We start from the raw sequence: 19,880 nt of genomic DNA on the forward strand, positions 1-19,880 counted from the left end.
GGTGGCATACGCCTGTAATCCCAGCTACTTGCGGGGTTGAGGCAGGAGAATCATTTGAACCCGGAGATGGAGGTTGCAGTGAGCCAAGATCGCACCACTGTACTCCAGCCTGGCGACAAAGCGAGACTCTATCTCAAAAAAGAAAAGAAAAATACTTGAGACTGGGTAATTTATTTAAAAAGATATATATTTTTTAACTGGCTCATGGTTCTGCAAGCTGTACAGGAAGCAGAGTGGCAAGTGCTTCTGGGGTGGCCTCAAGAAGCTTTCAATCGTGGTGGAAGGCAAAGGGGGAACAGGCACATCACATGGTGAGAATGAGAACGAAAGGGAAAAAGTGGGGTAGGGAGGGGGTGTCACATATTTTTAAACCACCAGATCTCATGTGAACTCAGAGTGAGAGCTCACCATCAAGGGGATGGCCCAAGCCATTCATGAGGAACCTGCTCCCATGATCCAAATACCTCCCACCAAGCCCCACCTCCAACACTGGCGATTACAATTTAGCATGAGATTTGGCAGGGGTATACTTTCTTTCTTTTCCTTTTTTTTGAGATAAATTCTTGCTCTTGTTGCCCAGGCTGGAGTGCAGTGGCACGATCTTGGCTCACTGCAACCTCCACCTCCCAGGTTCAAGCGATTCTCTTGCCTCAGCCTCCCAAGTAGTTGGGATTACAGGTGTGCATCATCACACCCGGATGATTTTTGTGTTTTTAGTGAAGATGGGGTTTCACCACGTTGGCTGGGCTGGTCTCGAACTCCTGACCTCAAATGATACACCCGCCTCGGCCTCCCATAGTGCTGCTGGGATTACAGGAGTGAGCCACTGCGCCCGGCTCGGGACATATTTTCAAACTATGTAACTCTTCATCACCTAACAGGATCCACACTGGGTTCAAAATCCTCACCCAAGCTATAAGGTAGCATACTCTGCAATGTATCTTCTAGGCAGTTGCTTGGGCCCTCTCTTCTCCACAGAAGAGCCCCATCACCTGCATCCCTGAGGCATGAAGACACTTTCACATGCTTCTCCACTTCCTCCCCCAGATGGCTGGGGACTATGAGGAATCATCACTCAGTGGGGAGCCCCCACACACTGCTACTGCTCACAGATCCCTGGACTTGCTCCTGCTTTCCTCACATGGAGGACAAGCCATGATTCTGGATCGTCCTATGGGGTAAACCCACCTATGGAGTACCTTTCCCACGATGTGTGTGTTGGATCTACTGGGATGATCACTGGCCTGGTTGTAGCAAAGGAGCAACATACAAAAGATTTTGTCTCTGTGTTCAATGAGCTTATATGCAAACACATCCGGAATCAAGAACAAAGTACAAGAATCATGAACAAAGAGCAAAAACGAAGAAATAAAACTGAAAGCAGTGAGTATAGATATCAAAGCTCAGAGAGGTGTGTGAGAGGTATAAAGCAGATAGCCACACAGCCTACTGAAGGACTCCAGCTAACTTCATGGGCCGCTAATCATAAACTGTGAGCAACCGCTGGGCACAGTGGCTCATGCCTATAATCCCAGCACTTTCGGAGGCTGAGGTGGGCAGATCAAGAGGTCAGGAGATCGAGACCATCCGGGCTAACACGGTGAAATCCCATCTCTACTAAAAATACAAAAAAAAATTAGCCAGGCATGGAGGCAAGCGCCTGAAGTCCCAGCTACTCCGGAGGCTGAGGCAGGAGAATGGTGTGAACCCAGGAGGCGGAGCTTGCAGTAAGCTGAGATCACACCACTGCACTCCAGCCTGGGTGATAATAGCGAGACTCCGTCTAAAAAAAAAAAAAAGAAAAGAAATCATGAGCAACCATGCATAGTTATCAAGGAGCCTTAGTGGGGCTGCACTGGCTCAAGACTCCACTGGGTCCTTTGCAGTCCAGCCTCTGGATCATAATCAGATTAACTGGGAAGAAGAGAAATCCAAGACTTCTCTCCCATCTGCCACCAAACCTCTCTGTGCCTAGACCGGTGCTCAGGAAACACTGACAGGCTGATCCTCACATCCACTCAGTCATAGTCTAGTGTGCAACAATCCCAATGACATTCTCTGGTGCCTCTTACCATAGCCAGTGTCAACAAGGCTGAACCATCAGAACCCAAGCCAGTGACAATAAACACAAAGGTCCCACCCTCTCCCAAGGAGACATGTGTCTACTACATGGGAAGAATTGATCAAGCCCTTTGTATTTCATAGAGTGTCACTTGTTACTCAGAATAACAAAGGATGAAGCAGAATTATTTTACAGACCTGTTTTTACTTGGTCATAACTTCCTGAAACACATTTTGTGCCCCCTCCCCACAGAAATACCAAAAATACTTTTGTGATTTAAAAAGAATGAAAAAAAAGAAAAAAAACTTGGCCAAGAAATCTTGAAGAGAATCTGTTTACCTTCCCTGCACTACTTCCCAGAATTTTGGATGACTAAACAATTCTCCTTTAAGAGATTTGGTTACTGGCAAAGCTAATAAGTCAAAGAAGTTAAACAAGAAAAAAATCTCCATCACCAGGGATGCCAATAAATCTAGGTAGAAAGGGCCTCCTAAAAGAAATACCAATAGAGCTAAGAAAAGCAAGAGGAGGCAAAAGGACTACCAAATGGGAAAGATATTTCTTATTTTTTAATTCTAATGTTATATTCTCCCATTTGTGTTTTGGAATCATGTAAAATGCAACCTTTCAATCACATCACTGTGCTGATTAAATAAAAAATGTCTTTAAAAGAACAGAACCTTGGCATTCTCATATTTAATATGTAAGGTTTCAAAAGTGACTCCAAATGTTCCTAACAAATAGCATCCCTGAGGAACATCAGCTCTGAAATACCAACAAGGCCGCCTCCCTGAAGAGAACAAACAGTTCACAGTGAGATCACTTAGCTGATCTCACTCCAGCACCAACATCTCAGAAGGGCATTTACCACTCTTTGCTACTCGTCTTCATGTATGGAAAACCAACATGTGTTACTTGAGAATTTAGGGACTCAGAAAACCTCATGAATTATCAAGGATCTAACTCTACTCAGTAAGCACTGAATTGAATCAAACAGAATCCAAGAGATACGGAAGAAACGGGGAGCACGTTCCAACCCTGAGTCTGCCACCCAAGCAGCTGTGGCGTCATAAAACCAGAAGTGTGGAATGATATCAATTGGTGCTAGGATCTGATCTTCCAATATGGGAATATTTATCTGTGTACCCAGCAATGTTCCAAATGCCTTACATACACTATCTTATTTGATCCCCACCTACAATCTTATAAAGTAGACATTATCATCCCCTTTCTGGTGAAACACAGACAGTGAGGTCACAAAAATTATACAAGGCAACAAAAGTAGCAAAGGCAGTATTCAACCCAGACAATCTGACTCTAGAGTACATGCTTTTCATCAGACTATGCAGTCATTCCAAAAAACAAGGTGAAGAGTTGAAGCATAATGGTAGCTAGATATAATACTGAGCTATACTCATGACCTCAGTGGCTCCATGAGAGCTGCAGGTGGTATTTACTATTTTGAGGGGTGTACATGAATTGAATCCCCCTCCACCTCATAAGAGACAGCTATGCGAAGAAATCCTAGCGACAATCCTAAAAGTTATAGTCAGTCTGGTGCAGTGGCTAATGCCTGTAATCTCAGCACTTTGGGAGGCCAAAGCGGGTGGATCGCTTGAGCCCAGGAGTTCAAGACCAGCCTGGGCAAACCCAGCAAAACCCATCTCTACAAAAAATACTTTTAAAAAAATTAGCCAGGTGTGGTGATGCACGCCTATAGTCCCAGCTACTCAGGCTGAGGCGGTGAGGTGGGAGGATCACTTGAACCCAGGAGGCAGAGGCTGCAGTGAGCTGTGACAGTGCCACTGCACTCCAGCCTGGGCAATTGAGCGAAACCCTGTCTCAGAAAAAAAAAAGTTAAAGTCACACCCTCATCTTCCAGTGAATTCGGATTTTCATGTGTTAAATTAGCTTAAGATGAGGTCAATGAAGAGAGCTGGAAAGAAGTCAGCAGCCAGGGCACTCTTCATCCACATTGCACACGGAAAGGTTGTCTCTAAACGTTTCTGTCCCTCTGGGCCCCAAAGCTAAATCTGAGGCAGACCAAGGTCTCTCCTGATCTGACCCCAGTCCAGGCAGCCAGGCACACCAGCACAGGCCACCTGGAATGGAAGGGCTCCTCACACCCTCTGCAGGCTCCCACTCCCAAGTGATGCACTGGACTCTTCCAGTGGGTAAGAAGCGGTGAGAGGTGTTCATCTGGAAACCTACCGAGAATCACTGAAGACTCCGAGTGCTAACCCTAATTGTTTTATTAGCACCCTGTGCCCCTCTTTTGCAGAAAGTCAGGTAAGTAAGAAGAATAACCTCTAAGCTAGCAAGTTAGCAGGGTAGTGGGGTACCATTGCTCAGCAGATGGAATCTGTGTTTAATGAGGGCTTTAACCCAACAGAAACCCAGTTATGTGGACTCTCGGTTTCTTTTATTAGAAAGTTACAATGCAAGGGTGGTACCATGTATTGTCAACATGGCACAACAATTAGTGTGCAGAGGGTAATTTATCAATGCCTTTTCATGACACTAGGGATCAACAAGAACTATAATGATCCATCCAGCCTCCCACCACAATCCCTAAGTTTTTTTATAGTCACAGGTAATTACACCATGGAGAGATTACATCCTTTCCATCAACAGGGTTTGCAGCTGACAGGAAGATGCTTTGCGGATGTTTTGGGAACTGTTTGCTATGGTCCCTATTGTTCCTTTCCAAGAATAGAACCACCTTGGCAAACCTTGTGCCTAAACTGGAACCAAACAACCAAGAGCCACAGTAGATGAGAACAGAAACAATCAATCACAGAGGGCCGGGTGCGGTGCCTCACGCCTGTAATCCCAGCACTTTGGGAGGCTGAGGCAGGCAGATCACGAGGTCAGGAGATTGAGACCATTCTGGCTAACACGGTGAAACCCCATCTCCACTGAAAAACACAAAAAAATTAGCTGGGTGTGGTGGTGGGCGCCTGTGGTCTCAGCTACTCGGGAAGCTGAGGCAGGAGGATGATGTGAACCCGGGAGGCGGAGCTTGCAGTGAGCCGAGATGGCGCCACTTCACTCCAGCCTGGGCAACGGAGTCAAAAAGAAACAACCACAGAGGGAAACATGGTAACCCAGAGATGACTCCTGTATCCTTTTTATCCATCAGGAGAAAACATGGTCTCTTTCTTCCTCCATCAGAATAATTTTCTGGAGGCTGATCTCAGCACTTCAATCAGGAAATACAAAAAACAGGTCTCAGTGAAGCCTGTCACTCAGCACAGGTAGTGGGGCTCCCAGAAAAGACCATGGGCAAGAGTCAGACATACTGAGCACAAATCCCAGTCAGCCTCACCACTTAAAATCATCAGTCTCTGAACAAGTTATCGAACCTCTCTCTGGCTCAGTTTCTCTTTTATTAAATGATTGCACATCTGCCTGGAATGATAACAGAGCCTGACACATAACTGATGCTCTATACACATTAGTTTCCCATTTGTCTTCTCCTCTCAACTCAGTGTACATTATCTCTGACTCCTGGGTCCTTCCGAGATGAGGTGAGCCAGGGCCACCTGCCAACATCTCTCTGCTACAGGCCAAAGTCAAGTCATCTCCCAGAGAACCTAGCTCTCAACATTTTCCATTTTCAACGAAAACTAACTGCCTGGCTTTCTGTCATGTACAAATGCAGATGGCTGTTTTCCTTGCTATTCTAAAATTGTTTTAGGTGATTGTGTGATGTTTAACATGGCCTAACATGTCATGGCAACATTTTAAGGGGAAAAAAATCAGAAACAAGTAAAATACTGACTTTGTTTAGTAAATAAGCTCAGGAAAGAAAGAGAATGCAAACAAAAACTTTTTATGAGTCAGCAAGCCAGTTGGATTGAGATCAAGCTATGCAAATATGAGCTTTCTGAAGGCAGTGGGGATTCCTGAAGTAAATTAATCCCTCCCTCACTGGTCAAATTTGATAACTGCTCCAAAAATCTCTTATCCCCAACTCAAACAGTACTTTGCACCTTAAGTTTTGTGTTTCAATGACAGTAAATAATATCATCTGCATAAAAAGTCTACTGCATCTCGTGACTCAACAGTAGGTCACATACCAATTCTGTTGTTATTTGGGAATTACATCACACACTTCATTTAATATGCCAAGAGCCTTCCAATCATTTTTATTAGTCTACACAACATCAACTTAACATTCTTAAGGATTATTGTTTCTGTTTTGCAAAAGACACAAAGAGGTCATGTGATTTGCCTCAGGTCATACAGCAGGTTTCTTAAGACTACAGGTAAGGCCGGGCGCGGTGGCTCAGGCCTGTAATCCCAGCACTTTGGGAGGCCGAGACGGGCGGATCACGAGGTCAAGAGATGGAGACCATCCTGGCTAACACAGTGAAACCCCGTCTCTACTAAAAATACAAAAACTAGCCGGGCGAGGTGGCGGGCGCCTGTAGTCCCAGCTTCTCGGGAGGCTGAGGCAGGAGAATGGCGTAAACCCGGGAGGCGGAGCTTGCAGTGAGCTGAGATCCGGCCACTGCACTCCAGCCCGGGCAACAGAGCGAGACTCCGCCTCAAAAAAAAAAAAAAAAAAAAAAAGACTACAGGTAAAATGAAAGACTTGGAGACCTGAGAAAGGCTGCTACAGAGAAGAGATCTTAATTCTACCTAGTCCAAGAAAGGCAAATTGGGTAGCATGTGCATAGATTTTAATTCTGGTCTATCCACTGCATGGTGTGACTAGGTGTGAAGAATAAGATATGCTTCCTTTTGCCACTCTTAAAAAGGAAACTTTTCAGTAATTCTCCCCATTTAAAGGAATGGCCAAGTGAAAGCTGGACCCAATCCCTCTCTAACACCTTTTCTGCTATAACTGCAAATCTCGAGCTGTGGATGAAAGAAACCAGTATGGAAACTGAACTTTAAACACGATGTAATTTTACTCCAGAACTCTGAAGTATCTCTTCATACATGATTCTTTCTACCTTAGATTGTGATCAAAACTGTGATACTTGATGAGATGATATAGATTATGATGACTGTGGTATCTACAACCAGAGATGATGCAGACAAATTGTCTCCAGAGGATGCCCACTTATCTATGTCTTGTGGGATTCTCAGAGTCGTGAATGTGCATGTACACACGCATATAGCCAGGGTCTACTACAGCCCACTGGATAGCAAGGCTGTATATTTTACAAGCACCCATTTAAAAACGTCTCTGAGGTGGGTGTTCAGGAGCAGCTATAAGAACAGGTAAGAAATGCAAGAAGAAGGCCAGGCACAGTGGTTCACACCTATAATCCTAGCACTTTGGAAGGTAGAGGGGAGAGGATCACTTCAGCCCAGGAGTTTGAGATCAGCCCGGGCAACATTAAAAAAAAACATTTTTTTTATTAGCTGGGCATGGTGGTGCACGCCTATGTCCCAGCTGCTCAGGAGGCTGAGGTGGAAGGACTGCTTGAGTCTGGGAGATCAAGGCTGCAGTGAGCTATGATTGTACCACTGCACTCCAGCCTAGCAACAGAGTAAGACCTCATCTCTATAACAAATAAATAAAAAGAAAAAGAAAAAAGAAACACAAGAAGAGGAAAAGAGGCTTTTCCTGAACTAAACTGCATTTCCTCGACTTCAGAGTATCTGAGATCCTGGTTTCTGGACAAGCCTGCTTGGCATGCTCCTTATGGCAGGCACGGCCATACAGGTGTGCTTTGGGTTTCAGGCCTAGAAAGGGTACCTCCTCCCCTAGAAGCCACTCCAAAGAAAGGGAAAAACATTGGTAGCAACTTGGTACACTGGATCTAAGCAAAGGTGAACCCCTTTCCCCTGCCAGTACACATGTTTTATGGGGGATAGAAAAGACTTGGAGGTTGGGGTGGCAGGGAGGGAGCATTCTTTGCAGGTGGGGGAGGGGAAAGAAAACAACAGAGCCAACTTTCCCATCCTGGTCTGAGCCCACACTATAAACAGACACATTTTTCCACAGTGGAAAATAATAATCCCTTTATCCAGCCAGTATGGAACCTGATAATTGATTTCGGACCTGGAGTGGGAAGTTGGGAAGGTGTGGGTAGTTGGAAAATGAGGTGGGGAATGGGAGGGATGCAGCCAACAAAAGGGAGGGTAGGGGTAAGTAGGATAGCTTAATGACACTCAAGAGGCTTCAGACACTTAAGGCAGATGTTCTGCCACTAATACCATATGCCAGGGCAGTTTCCTTAGAGGAGCCTTGGAAGAAGCAGGTCACAGTGGTACGCCAGGCACCAGGTTAGGTCTTGGCCCTACCATTAGCTGTGAGACTCTGGACAGCAAGGGCACAGTTCTCTGAGGCCCAAGCTGGTTCTGACTAGTCCTTCCTTTACTTCCTGCTCTGACAGTCATTCCATTCACGTGCATACTTGTTGAGCACCATTTGTTCTGGGCTGGGGGAGAACCTCTTTTACAAAGACCTAAATATTCTAAAGCCCCAACATTTTAGGCTTTTCAGATCACATGGTCTTTGTCACAACTACTCAACTCTGCCACTGTAGCATAAAAGCAGCTATAGACAATACATACATGAATGAGCACTGCTGTGTTCCAATAAAACTTTATAGACATTGAAATTTAAGTTTCATATACATTTTTACAAGTCATGAAATATCTTTCTGATTTTTCCAACCATTTAAAAATATAAACAGTTAACTACAAGGCTCTACAAAAGCAATGGCAGGTAGGATTTGGCCTGTGGGCCAGTATGCCAACTTCTGCTCTAAAGACACACTGGTGAATAAAAGAGTCACCACACTCCGCGGTTCTGCAACTAGCACTTCTAGAGGCTTCCTCTGGTTTTGGGGTGACCCTATGAAAGGAAGTTGTGCTTCATTTTGTTGCACATTGGTGCAGCCTGGTCTTCTCTTCCTTTGAAACCTCATATAACCTTGATGGCCACATTGTGGGGTCCCAATCATTATGGTCCCCCGGGTTGTGCCAGGAGTTCCTCATAACTAGGGAGAAAAGATTTGGGTTAAGTGTCAGAATGGGGTGGAAGGAAAGGCAAATCTATATGTTGGTAGTGGAGAAGGCTACAATGGAACAAAAAATCTGTAATTGTTTCTTCCAACAATTCAGGAAAAAAAAAAATAAGATTAGCTGAGACCGTGCCATTATCTGTTTACGTTGGGTAAGTGGGTGGTGGGAGCTGACAGAGAATGAAAGAAGCAGCACTAAACTGTGGAGGCTCTATAGCCACAATATACCACTCCCCTACTGTTCCCACCAAAGTCCCCTTCCAGGATCTAGTTCTGAGATCCCTCTCCAGGAAGCACTGGCCAAGGAAACTGCCATGTATGTGCTTCTAATAAAGTCCAGTAGGAACACCAGTACTGGTGAGTTCAATGATGATTCTGGAACTCACAGACACAGAGGTAGGTTGTAGCACACCACCCAGAGGCCTATTGTACACACCCAAATACAGCCTTTCTAAAAGAACATTTTGTGTAGAAGACCACACAAAGACTGCCTAGAAGGGTCTCTGGAGCACTGTTGAAGGCAACAAGGGCTGTACAAACACAAAAAGGTTCAACGGGCCGAGCACGTGGCTCACATCTGTAATCCCAACACTCTGGGAGGCCAAGGTGGGTACGGGTGGGTCACCTGAGGTCAGGAATTCAAGACCAGCCTGGCCAACATGGTGAAACCCCATCTTTACTAAATATTAAAAATATTAGCTGGGTGTGGTGGCACGTGCCTGTAGTCCCAGCTACTCAGGAGGCTGGGGCAGGAGAATCACTGGAAGCCGGGAGGCAGAGGTTGCAGTGAGCCAAGATCGTGCCACTGTACTCCAGCCTGGGCGACGGTGAGACTCTGTCTCAAAACAAACAAACAAACAGGCTCAATGGTGCATTTCTAGTCCCTGCTAGGGCCCGTCCAGCTCACCATCTTCAATCGTAAAGTCCTTAGAATCATGAAAGCATTTACTGAAGGTCAAGGAAGTGACTTTAAATGTTATTCCAGGTAGACCCATTCATCTGACAGAAGGAAAAACTGAGCCCCAGGATGGTTAATTCACTTGCCCAAGATCACAACATTTGTAGTGTCAGGGACCAGGTCTTATTTTCACTAAACTGTAATACTTCAACTAATTCTGAGAAAAAGCACAGAATGACGAACGAACAAAAGAGAGCTAACAACCATTACATACTTATTACCTCAATCTTCACATCCACCCAATGAGGTAGGTACTATTATTATCCCATTCTGCAGCTGAGGAAACAGAGGCTTGCAGCAGTAAAATAACTTGTTCAGAGTCACAGGGCAAGCAAGTAGTGAGAATGAGCACTGAACACAGGCAGTCTGATTCCAAAGTCTGCCCCCTTAACCTGCATATCATGCTCTGAACCCTACACCTTTGTCCTCCTGATGATGATTATGGCTGGGGGGGAGGGTTGACAAAGTTACCACCAGCAGGCTGCCACACATCCCTCCTCCAGCTGACTCATTAGGCCCCAGAAGGACTGGCTCCCTGCTATATTTACCACAGCACAAAAGCCCTCCACCCTCTGCTCTCCCTGAAACTGCCTGCCAGGAGGAGAGTCCCCTGTCCTAGTCTTTGAGAGAAACAATGGTATTAAATATTTTCCCACCCACACACAGAAGGCAGGTCAGGACTTACCGGAAGCAAGTCCGTCTCCAAGCAGGGTGCAAAGGATCACCAGAGGAAGGAACACTCCATGTCCCACGGAGGCCACGGCAAACACTGAGGTGCTCTTTGGTGCTATCCTGCCATGGCACATCTTTTATCCGTCCAAGTTTTTTTAAAAAGAAAAAATTTAAAATCCAGAAGAATCCTAAAGTTGGCCGGGAGCCGATTCACCTGTAACAAACAAACAAGGATATAGATAAACTGAAAACTTCAACCATAAGTTAGTCAAAAGCAGCCACTTTGGTAAGGAAGTCATAATCACACACAAAGTTGAAAGAATTCTAGCAACTAAATCCCTGCTGCCAGGAGAGGTAAGCACAGAAGTGGCTTTTCAACTCCTCCCTGGGGAAACAAGGCCTGCAGCGTGCAGAAGCCAGAAGGTGAGCTCTGTCTCACCTGGATGTCGGTCAGGCACAGCAGGGCTTTCAGAAATTGCCCAGTTCTGCCCCACCGCCTGCCTGGAGGCTCCAGCAGAGAGGCGGCTATTGACACAGAGCTGCTACACCCAAGTTAGGCTTTGCCTTTGCCACCTGGATTCAGAACAAGTTCAACTAACCAAAAGGAAAAAAAGAGAGAGAGAACACGTGTCGTAAAGAGAGAATACACCGCCTAGAGAAGGAATGCAGCAGTGGGAGCTGAGGGCCCCAGCCTGCTGGCTAAACTGCCAAAGGCTGATGAGCCGGAGGATCTGACTCGACAGCCGTGAATCTCAAAAATTGACTAATTAATCAAGGCTCACCCAACACACCTGTGACCACACTCTGCTGGCTGTCCCTGAAAAAGACGGGGCGGGGGGAGGCATGGAGAATGGGCTGTAATTGCTAAATAGTCCTACCACCTACCCACTCTAGTTCAGACAAAGACTTCAGAAAAGTAGGAACCAGTGGGGGGGTGGGAGGGGGGAGGGGTGGGGGGGAGAGGTGGAGAGGGGGAGGGGGGGGGGGGAGAGAGAGAGAGAGAGAGAGAGAGAGAGAGAGTGTGTGTGTGTGTGTGTGTGTGAGAGTGTGTGTTTATCAGCGGTCAAGACTTTAAAGATTATTTTCTATAAGCCTTTAAGGAGGCAACTGGGTTGACAATACATATACATTACAATACATTATGATGTGGGCCTATTATATTTCAGTTAACTTGTTTAATTTCATTTGCCAGTTATTTTAGTTTATAACAGGTATTCCATATAATATTATACCTCCTTTTTTAAAGTTACACACACACACACACCCTTCTCCATTAATAAGGCTTTATATGCACAGATTAGGGAGTCTGCCATCTATAACCCTAATAAAGGATGCCCCGGGACTCTGCCAGGAATACTACCAAGATCTGATTTTGGTTTTTTTTTTTTTTTTGAGACAGAGTCCTGCTCTGTTGCCCAGGCTGGAGTGCAATGGCATGATCTTGGCTCACTGTAACCTTCACCTCCCAGGTTCAAGTGATTCTCCTGCCTCAGCCTCCCAAGTAGCTGGGATTACAGGTGCCCACCACCACACCCAACTAATTTTTGTATTTTTAGTAGAGATGGGGTTTCCCCATGTTGGCCAGACTGGTCTCAAACTCCTGACCTTAAGTGATCCACCATCTCGGCCTCCCAAAGTGCTGGGATTACAGGTATGAACCACTGCACCTGGTACGAGATCTGATTGTAATCTGTGTCTGAAGCCTGACTCAGGCCTACTCTCCCCTCCTAAAGAGGGTAACTGAAAACAGCAATGTAAGTTGTCTCTGTCCAAAACAAGACTCTGAGAGTTGTCAAAGGTTCAGGAACAGAGCTGGCCACTGATCCTCACCCATTTCCCTCTAATAACTGTGACTATAGCAGTCTTCTGTCCCCAGCTTTCACCCAGACTCCAGTTTGAGCCTTTAAAACTGTAGAACAGGGACGGTTCATGTAGAGGTCTGGGGTGGAGTCTGTGAGTGACCACCAAACAGTACACAAAACTGTATGTGGAATGTGTGCCCATTTATGTGGCTAAGAACAGTAAAGTCAGAGTGCCTGGGTTCAAATCTGTTTCCTTATTATGACCTTGTGGTCAAGTTGTATAAACTCTCTTAGCCTTAGTTTCCTCATCTGTAAAATGGGCATAGTAACCATACTAACTTTGTAGGGTTGATGTAAGAATTACGATAGACAAAGTGGCTGGCAAAGTGCTTGGTACTTTGTAAGTCCTCAGTAAACACTGGCTGCTGCTGCTGTTTTAATCATTAATAAGACCTGTACAGCAGGGGCCTTAGACTTCCTCAAGTTTCACCATCTCATTTGACAGATGCCAAATCAAGGTCCAAAGGAGTTAAGGGATATGCACAGAGGCCTCAGCTGGTCACTGACAGAGTTGGCAATGGGCCCTTTGGTATTGCTGTTTTAGGTGCAGCCACACCAGGTAACCCTACTGGGCAGTTGTCATCCCCTCGAGGCAATAACCAGTAGATCATCAAGAATGATACCTGCATGTGCATAAAAAACATTTAAGCAGTGAATAAATGAAGCCACATAAGGTAATGCTTAGGTGTTCTGTGCATAAGTGGTGGTAGTCAGGAAAGACTACCTAGAGGAGGTGATGCTAAGCTGAGTCCTAAAGGATGTGAGAGGGAGGGAGGGAGGGAAGAATGGAGGAAGAGGGAGAGAGAGAGAGAGAGGGAGGGATAGAGAGAGAGAGAGGGAGGGGAGGGGGAGAGAGAGAGAGAGAGAGAGGGAGAGAGAGGGAGAGAGAGGGAGGGAGGGAGAGAGAGGGAGGGAGGGAGGGAGGAAGGAAGGAAGGAAGGAAGGAAGGAAGGAAGGAAGGAGAAAACGAAGAAGGAAAAGGAAAAAAAAAGGAAGCACCAAATAACAAGTGGATGAGAGTACTATGGGAGCACATTACTACTGGCAGAGGCTGGAGGCAGGGGCTAAGCAGAGGGGTTTAAACTTTACCCTTACAAGGATTCTAAACAGCGAAATTAAAAGACGAAACTCATTTAGGAAGATCACACTGGCAGGGATTTTAGAGGATTTTGGTGGGGAGCGAGGGGGCAGGCAGGGGAAGAGCTGTGGGGCCGGCCAAATGGTAAAGAATCTTACATTTAGTTTTTTGGTGTGTTTTTTGGTTTGTTTTTCTAAGAGACAGGGTCTTGCTCTGTTATCCAGGCTGGAATGCAGTGGTGTGAGCACAGCTCACTTGAACTCCTGGGCTCAAGCAATCCTTCTGCTTCAGCATCCCAAGTAGCTGGGTCTACAGGAGCATGCCACCACACCTACCTTTTTTTTTTTTTAAGAGAGAGGGTGACTCACTATGTTGCCCAGCTGGTCTCAAACTTCTGGCCTCAAGCGATACTCCTAACTCAGCCTCCCAAAGGGCTGAAATTAGAGGGATGAGCCATTCTGCCTGGCTAGCATTTTATAATCAATATAGAACCCTTCAGAGAGCAACTTGTGAATATCTATTCCAAAAAAAATGCACCTATACTCTGACCTATCAGTTCTAGAATGTGTCCTAAGAAATCACATGTGCAATGACATATATGAAAGATATTCACATATTGTTTGTAAAGGCAAAAGACTGAAGCAACCTAAAAGTTCGTGAAAGGGGAGTACTTAAATAAGTTATAGTACACCCAAAATAATGGAATATCGTGCAGTGGTTTAAAAAGAACAGGGCGCTTCAACCTGTGCTAATATGGAATGACTTCTAAAATTAGTATGTGAAAAAAATAACTTGTGTACATGCATGTATTCTTAAAAGACACCCCCCCCCCATAAGCACTGAAAAACTCACCTGGAATAAAGCATAGGAAATTGATAACTGCTGGGCACAGTGGCTCACACCTGTAATCCCAGCACTTTGGGAGACCGAGGCGGGTGGATCACAAAGTCACGAGTTCAAAACCAACCTGGCCAAAATGGTGAAACCCCGTCTCTACTAAATATACAAAAATTAGCCAGTTGTGGTGGCGGGCACCTATAATCCCAGCTATTCGGGAGGCTGAGGCAGGAGAATCGTTTGAACCTGGGAGGCAGAGGTTGCAGTGAGCCAGTATTGTGCCACTGCACTCCAGCCTGGGCGACAGAGTGAGACTCCGTCTCAAAAAAAAAGAGAAAAAAAAAGAAATTGTTAGCTAATGATTGCCTTCAGGGAGGGGAACTGAGTGGTTAACGGTGAAGGAGAAAAACATTTTTCACTGCATATATTCCCTTTTACTATCTTGAGTGTTGTACTTTGTACATGTATTATCTACTCAAAAACAAAATATAAAGTTAATGTAGCAAGGCCTTCCTATAGACTACCTGTCTCCTCTCTCAACAAACTGCCATTAAAACAAATCTCAAAGACCTAATTGCTCCCTCTCCCAGGAATACAGTCATTTTAGGGGCTCAGTACAAGGGTCATCTAAAGGAATTCTTTCCTGACACTTCACACCACACCCACCTCCAACGCAGAAATGACCCCTTCTTACCTTGCTGTGACTGTACCTTTACCTTTAACAGGTTATTATATCTATTTGTTTATCTGTCTCATCACACCAGGCTGAGAGTTCCTTGAAGGCAGGGACAGTGAATTACTCAACTCGGAATCTTCAATCGCCAGCACAAGGACTGGCATGTGACAGGCAGGTAGCAAAGGTTTGCCAAAATCGTGAATACTGTGGGGAGGAGCCAGTATGGAACTGGAGAAGACAAGATGTACATGTATGAGTTCCTTGGTCGGTTTTAGGTTTTTTGTTTGGTTTTGGTTTTGTTTTGCAAGAACAGTTGGCTCCTCCCTTACTGCTTAAGTAGCTACCTGAGTCAGGGAACCAATTCCACCATGAAGCCTAAGATGGGACAGGTGCAGAACAGATGGGGTGATGGAAATGGGGGCTTTGTAAAGAAAAGATAAATGGAAAGTAGTCAGTGGGGTGTTTACATGTAAGGCTAGGTCAAGGGTTACTGCTTCAGAAATAAAACAGAAGAAAGCTAACCCCTAAATCTCCAAAGTATTACCCAGAATGGGAGAACCCAGCTACTGTGGAGAAAAGGCCATACTATAAATCTAATCATTTTAAGAAATGATCTGCCTTGAATATAGAATTTAAAAAACAAGACCTGTCCTTGGATGGTGGCTTTAGTACACCAAGCAAAAACAAAAACGTTTCACTAGGTATTCATTATCCCTAGAGAAATATTGAGACTAAAACTTTGTTTAAACAAAAACAATCCATTTCACTTCAGTATTCCTTAGGCATGTTAGTGACTACTTCTCCTAATTAAAAAAAATTATCGGCCGGGCGCGGTGGCTCAAGCCTGTAGTCCCAGCACTTTGGGAGGCCGAGACGGGCGGATCACGAGGTCAGGAGATCGAGACTATCCTGGCTAACACAGTGAAACCCCATCTCTACTGAAAAATACAAAAAACTAGCCGGGCAAGGTGGCAGGCGCCTGCAGTCCCAGCTACTTGGGAGGCTGAGGCAGGAGAATGGTGTAAAAACCCGGGAGGCGGAGCTTGCAGTGAGCTGAGATCCGGCCACCGCACTCCAGCCTGGGCGACAGAGCGAGACTCAGTCTCAAAAACAAAAATAAAAAAAAAAAATTATCACTGAAGAGGAACCTAGAACTAAGCAACAAGTTCAAAACCAGTACTCGGCCATCCTCACAAGGAGTATCACATCTGAACTTAGAGGTGAGACAGAGGAGAGGGCCTGCAATGACTCAGTCCCACCTCTGCCACCAGGCAGAGGGCTGGTCATGAAGGCTCTCTGCCTTCTGTTTCCACATCTGAAAAAGGCTCTAAGGCCACACAATTCTTCACTGCTTCTACCCTTCTCTTGCTGTAATCCATCTCTTATCCCAGTAGCCAGCGTTCCTCTTCAAAACACAGGTGAGGAGAGTCACCCTTCTGATTTTATTTCTTGGGAACTAGTGCTGCTGCCCCAACAGCTGGTGGTAACAGGAGGCCTCAGCTAGACTGTCAGCCCCAAAAGGGCAGCCTCTCCCACCTCTGTAAACTTAGAACATCAACAGCTGGGTGACTGTGCCCTGCTGAATGTGATATCGTGGACACTCACTTCCTGTCCATAAGTTCCTCCAATAAGGAAGAACACTGCCCTCAAGCCACAGCTCTGACCTTGAGGAAGTCACTTACTTCATCTCTGCCCGTTTCCTCATTTGTAAAATGGGGCTGTTACTTGCTTTGACTATCTCCCTAGACTCTGTTGAGGCTCAAAAGGAACAAAATATGAGGAAATGCTCTGTAAACTAGAAACACCTGGGGCTTATGTTTACTGTCTTAGCCAGAAGCCAAGACAGCAGAGGGCTGAGAAATGATGACACGCATGGTGGGTTTCTGGTGTTAAGGGCCTACAACACAAGCCCAAAGTTCACATGGTTTACTTGCTTGTTGTTGCCACAGATGCTTCCAGGTTAACCCAAGAGCCTGCTAATAAGATTAAAAGTGCCCTGGAGTCACCTTCAAAAATGGCTCCGGCCTTGGGAGGCAGCATCAGCAGCAGCTGGGGCCAGCCAGTAAACAGCCAGGGCCCCCGTTCCCAAGGCGGCCAAGGCCCAGATCTCCTCAGTCCACGTGTCTGACTACCCTGGGGCCCACCCCTCCTGAGAATGCTATAGTCCTGCTGAAGGTGCAAGGTCATCTTACACTATCGAACTCTTCTCCTGAAGGCAAGAGGGGTCTGATTCAGTCAAGCGTGGCTCCCAGGTGCTGCGTGGGTAAAGTCAGACTCCGTTTACATGTTATTTATTTATTTATTTATTGAGACAGAGTCTCGCTCTGTTGCCCAGGCCAGAGTGCAGCAGGAGTGGCACAATCTTGGGTCACTGCAGCCTTCACCTCCTGGGTTCAAGTGATTCCCCTGCCTCAGCCTCCTGAGTAGCTGGGACCACAGGTGCACACCACCATGACTGGCTAATTTTTGTATTTTTAGTAGAGACAGGGTTTTGCCATGTTGGTCAGGCCGGTCTCAAACTCCTGACCTCAAGTGATCTGCCTGCCTCGGCCTCTACATGTAATTTTTAGAACAAATTGTTTCCTAAACCATGGCTCCTCTGTCCATTAGTTAAGAGAGGGAACTGGGATGACAAAACCAACATAAATCCTTTTCTTGCCTCAGACTAATCTAGACAGGGGATAACAGTAGTAGTGGTAAGAGCCCAGAACAAGAGTTTATTCCTTTAATTAACCATGTTCACCAACCTTGATCCTGCTACATGACGAGAAAGGACAAAGAACGGTTCCAGAAACATGAACAGAATTTAACCAGCTAATTATATTTAAGGTTGTAATGATAAGAAGTCCTAACAGTTTGAAGTCCAAAGTTCCCCAGAGGGGTGTGATAAGTAAGAGAAATGACTAATACAGCCAAAGCTGCCCAGGCCCTTCCTTAACCTCTCTTTCTTCCCTGCAACATCTCCCCTCTATACCCCTACTCACCCTGAAATGGCCAGGCTACAGCATCAAAAGATATCTAAACACTTATTGGAACTTAATGCCTCCTACCCCCCAAAATTCAGTTATTTATAGATGCCTTCTGTCTTCTCCCACTGTGGATCAATGGATTCTTCCAGTCCTACTAACTTGTATATCTTCCCCTTTCCTTTGTGCCACTAACACTTGAGTGCTTTGACAGCCACAAATTCTACTGGACTCTGACATCCTTTCAGGCCAGAATATTAACTTTAATTTCTCCATTTCCTTTAATCTCCAGCTCCTACCTGAAAAGGCAAACATCAAACTCCTGTTAAAATCACACCCCCTCCAAATCACAAACATTACCCTCAGCTTTCCTCTTAAGCCACTCAGAGGTTTTTCTGAATTGCTTTGATATTCCCTGTGCCCTTGTCTGTCACCCCCAGAATTGCTCACCACATCATCTGGGCAACACGCTTTCCCCAGCTTCAGACAACAGGAACGCCAGCCGACATACTATCACCCCACCTAAGTCTTCTTCTCTTTAACAAGTCTCTAACACCTCTCTTCTAGCACCTAACAGCAGGATGACTGCAGCAGGGACCTGATTACAGGACAAGAGAGACAGCCTAGGTCCCAGCCACTGAAAAGTGGTTTGGCCTTGGGCAAGTCAGTGAGTCTTCCTGTCTCGGGGGTGAACCTGGATGATCCCCAAAGGACCTTTCAGTTTTAAGAAAACTGGAATGTCTTCTAGGGAATAGGAGGGGCCCAAAAGTATTTCCTCTAAAAAAAAAGTCAACACAGGTTCTGACTGGAAGGAAGCAACATTAACTTTATCCTCACTGTTCTGACTGACAGCATATTCCCCTACATCTCCAAGACAGATCCCTAGCATCTATCTTCCTCTGCATTGCAGCAAACCCAGGACAGTTCACTTTCCCTTTAGGGTTTAATCAATCCATCAGCACATTTGTATGGACTATCTGTACACAGTGTTCCTAAAATGCTTTCTAAAAATAACACACGTCTTAACAACACAACAACAAAACCCAGCCTCTGCACACACTGCAGAGCTACAGGGGCCCAGGGAGAAAGGGAGAAAAGATGCAAGAGAGAAAGGCAAGAGAGAACAAGACCGGACAGAAAAAAGGGGGAGAGGAGACAAAATGCCTGTGAGCAGAAACCAAGCCTGTCATAAGTTCCTGACCTGAAGGTAGGAAACCCTTTCTCCAGTCCCAGCTTCAACATGACTGATGGGCCAACCTCAGACAAGCACTTGGCTTCCATGCTTCTGTTTTCTCATCAGTAAAATGAAACAGTTGAACTACGTATCTCTCAGGGAGGCCAGTATCATGGAAACATTTTTGCAGATATTATCAGTTGGGTGGCTAAGGCAAGTTATTTTCAGTTGCCATCTGTAAACTGGATAAACGATACCCACTTCATTGGGTTGTTGTGCGGTGAAATTAAGACAAACGTGAGACACGTAGGATGATGCATGAAACAGTGGGTGCTCAAATTCATGCTGGCTAAGCCCCTTCCTGTTCTAACAGGCCGTGACTGACCCCCACTAGACAACCAAAGGGCACCGTTTCAGCTGGTTTGGAAACACTGCCTGAGACTAGGCTCAAAACACAATGTTAGTTTAAGACAAGAGAACAGCCAACAGGTTAAACAAGTGAGCCTCCCACAATCGTTCCCATCAAATTCTTAAAAATTTTTTAAAGCACTTAGCACTACCTCCCCTCCAAATTAAACAGCTATTGTTTGTGACTATCCTGAAATA

General features: G+C 45.6%; 1 protein-coding gene across 7 annotated transcripts in view; it reads right to left on the bottom strand.

The window, feature by feature from the left end:
- The window catches only part of SUSD6 (sushi domain containing 6), a 106,657-nt gene that overhangs the window by 48,254 nt on the left and 38,523 nt on the right, over window positions 1-19,880 (bottom strand). For 3 of the 7 annotated variants that reach the window (XM_033187597.1, XM_033187601.1, XM_033187598.1), the window contains exon 2: window positions 10,695-10,895. In XM_033187597.1, the coding sequence (XP_033043488.1) occupies window positions 10,695-10,815 (121 nt within the window). In that variant the 5' untranslated portion in view covers window positions 10,816-10,895. Of the gene's footprint in view, window positions 1-10,694; window positions 10,896-11,120; window positions 11,258-15,152; window positions 15,312-16,163; window positions 16,177-16,520; window positions 16,670-19,880 lie in introns of those variants that run through there. The other 4 variants (XM_033187602.1, XM_033187599.1, XM_033187600.1 and 1 more) reach the window with 4 other exon arrangements.

This window comes from Trachypithecus francoisi, unplaced genomic scaffold, assembly GCF_009764315.1.
Source record: "Trachypithecus francoisi isolate TF-2019V2 unplaced genomic scaffold, Tfra_2.0 Lachesis_group3, whole genome shotgun sequence".
In the NCBI taxonomy this organism is placed as follows: domain Eukaryota; kingdom Metazoa; phylum Chordata; class Mammalia; order Primates; family Cercopithecidae; genus Trachypithecus; species Trachypithecus francoisi.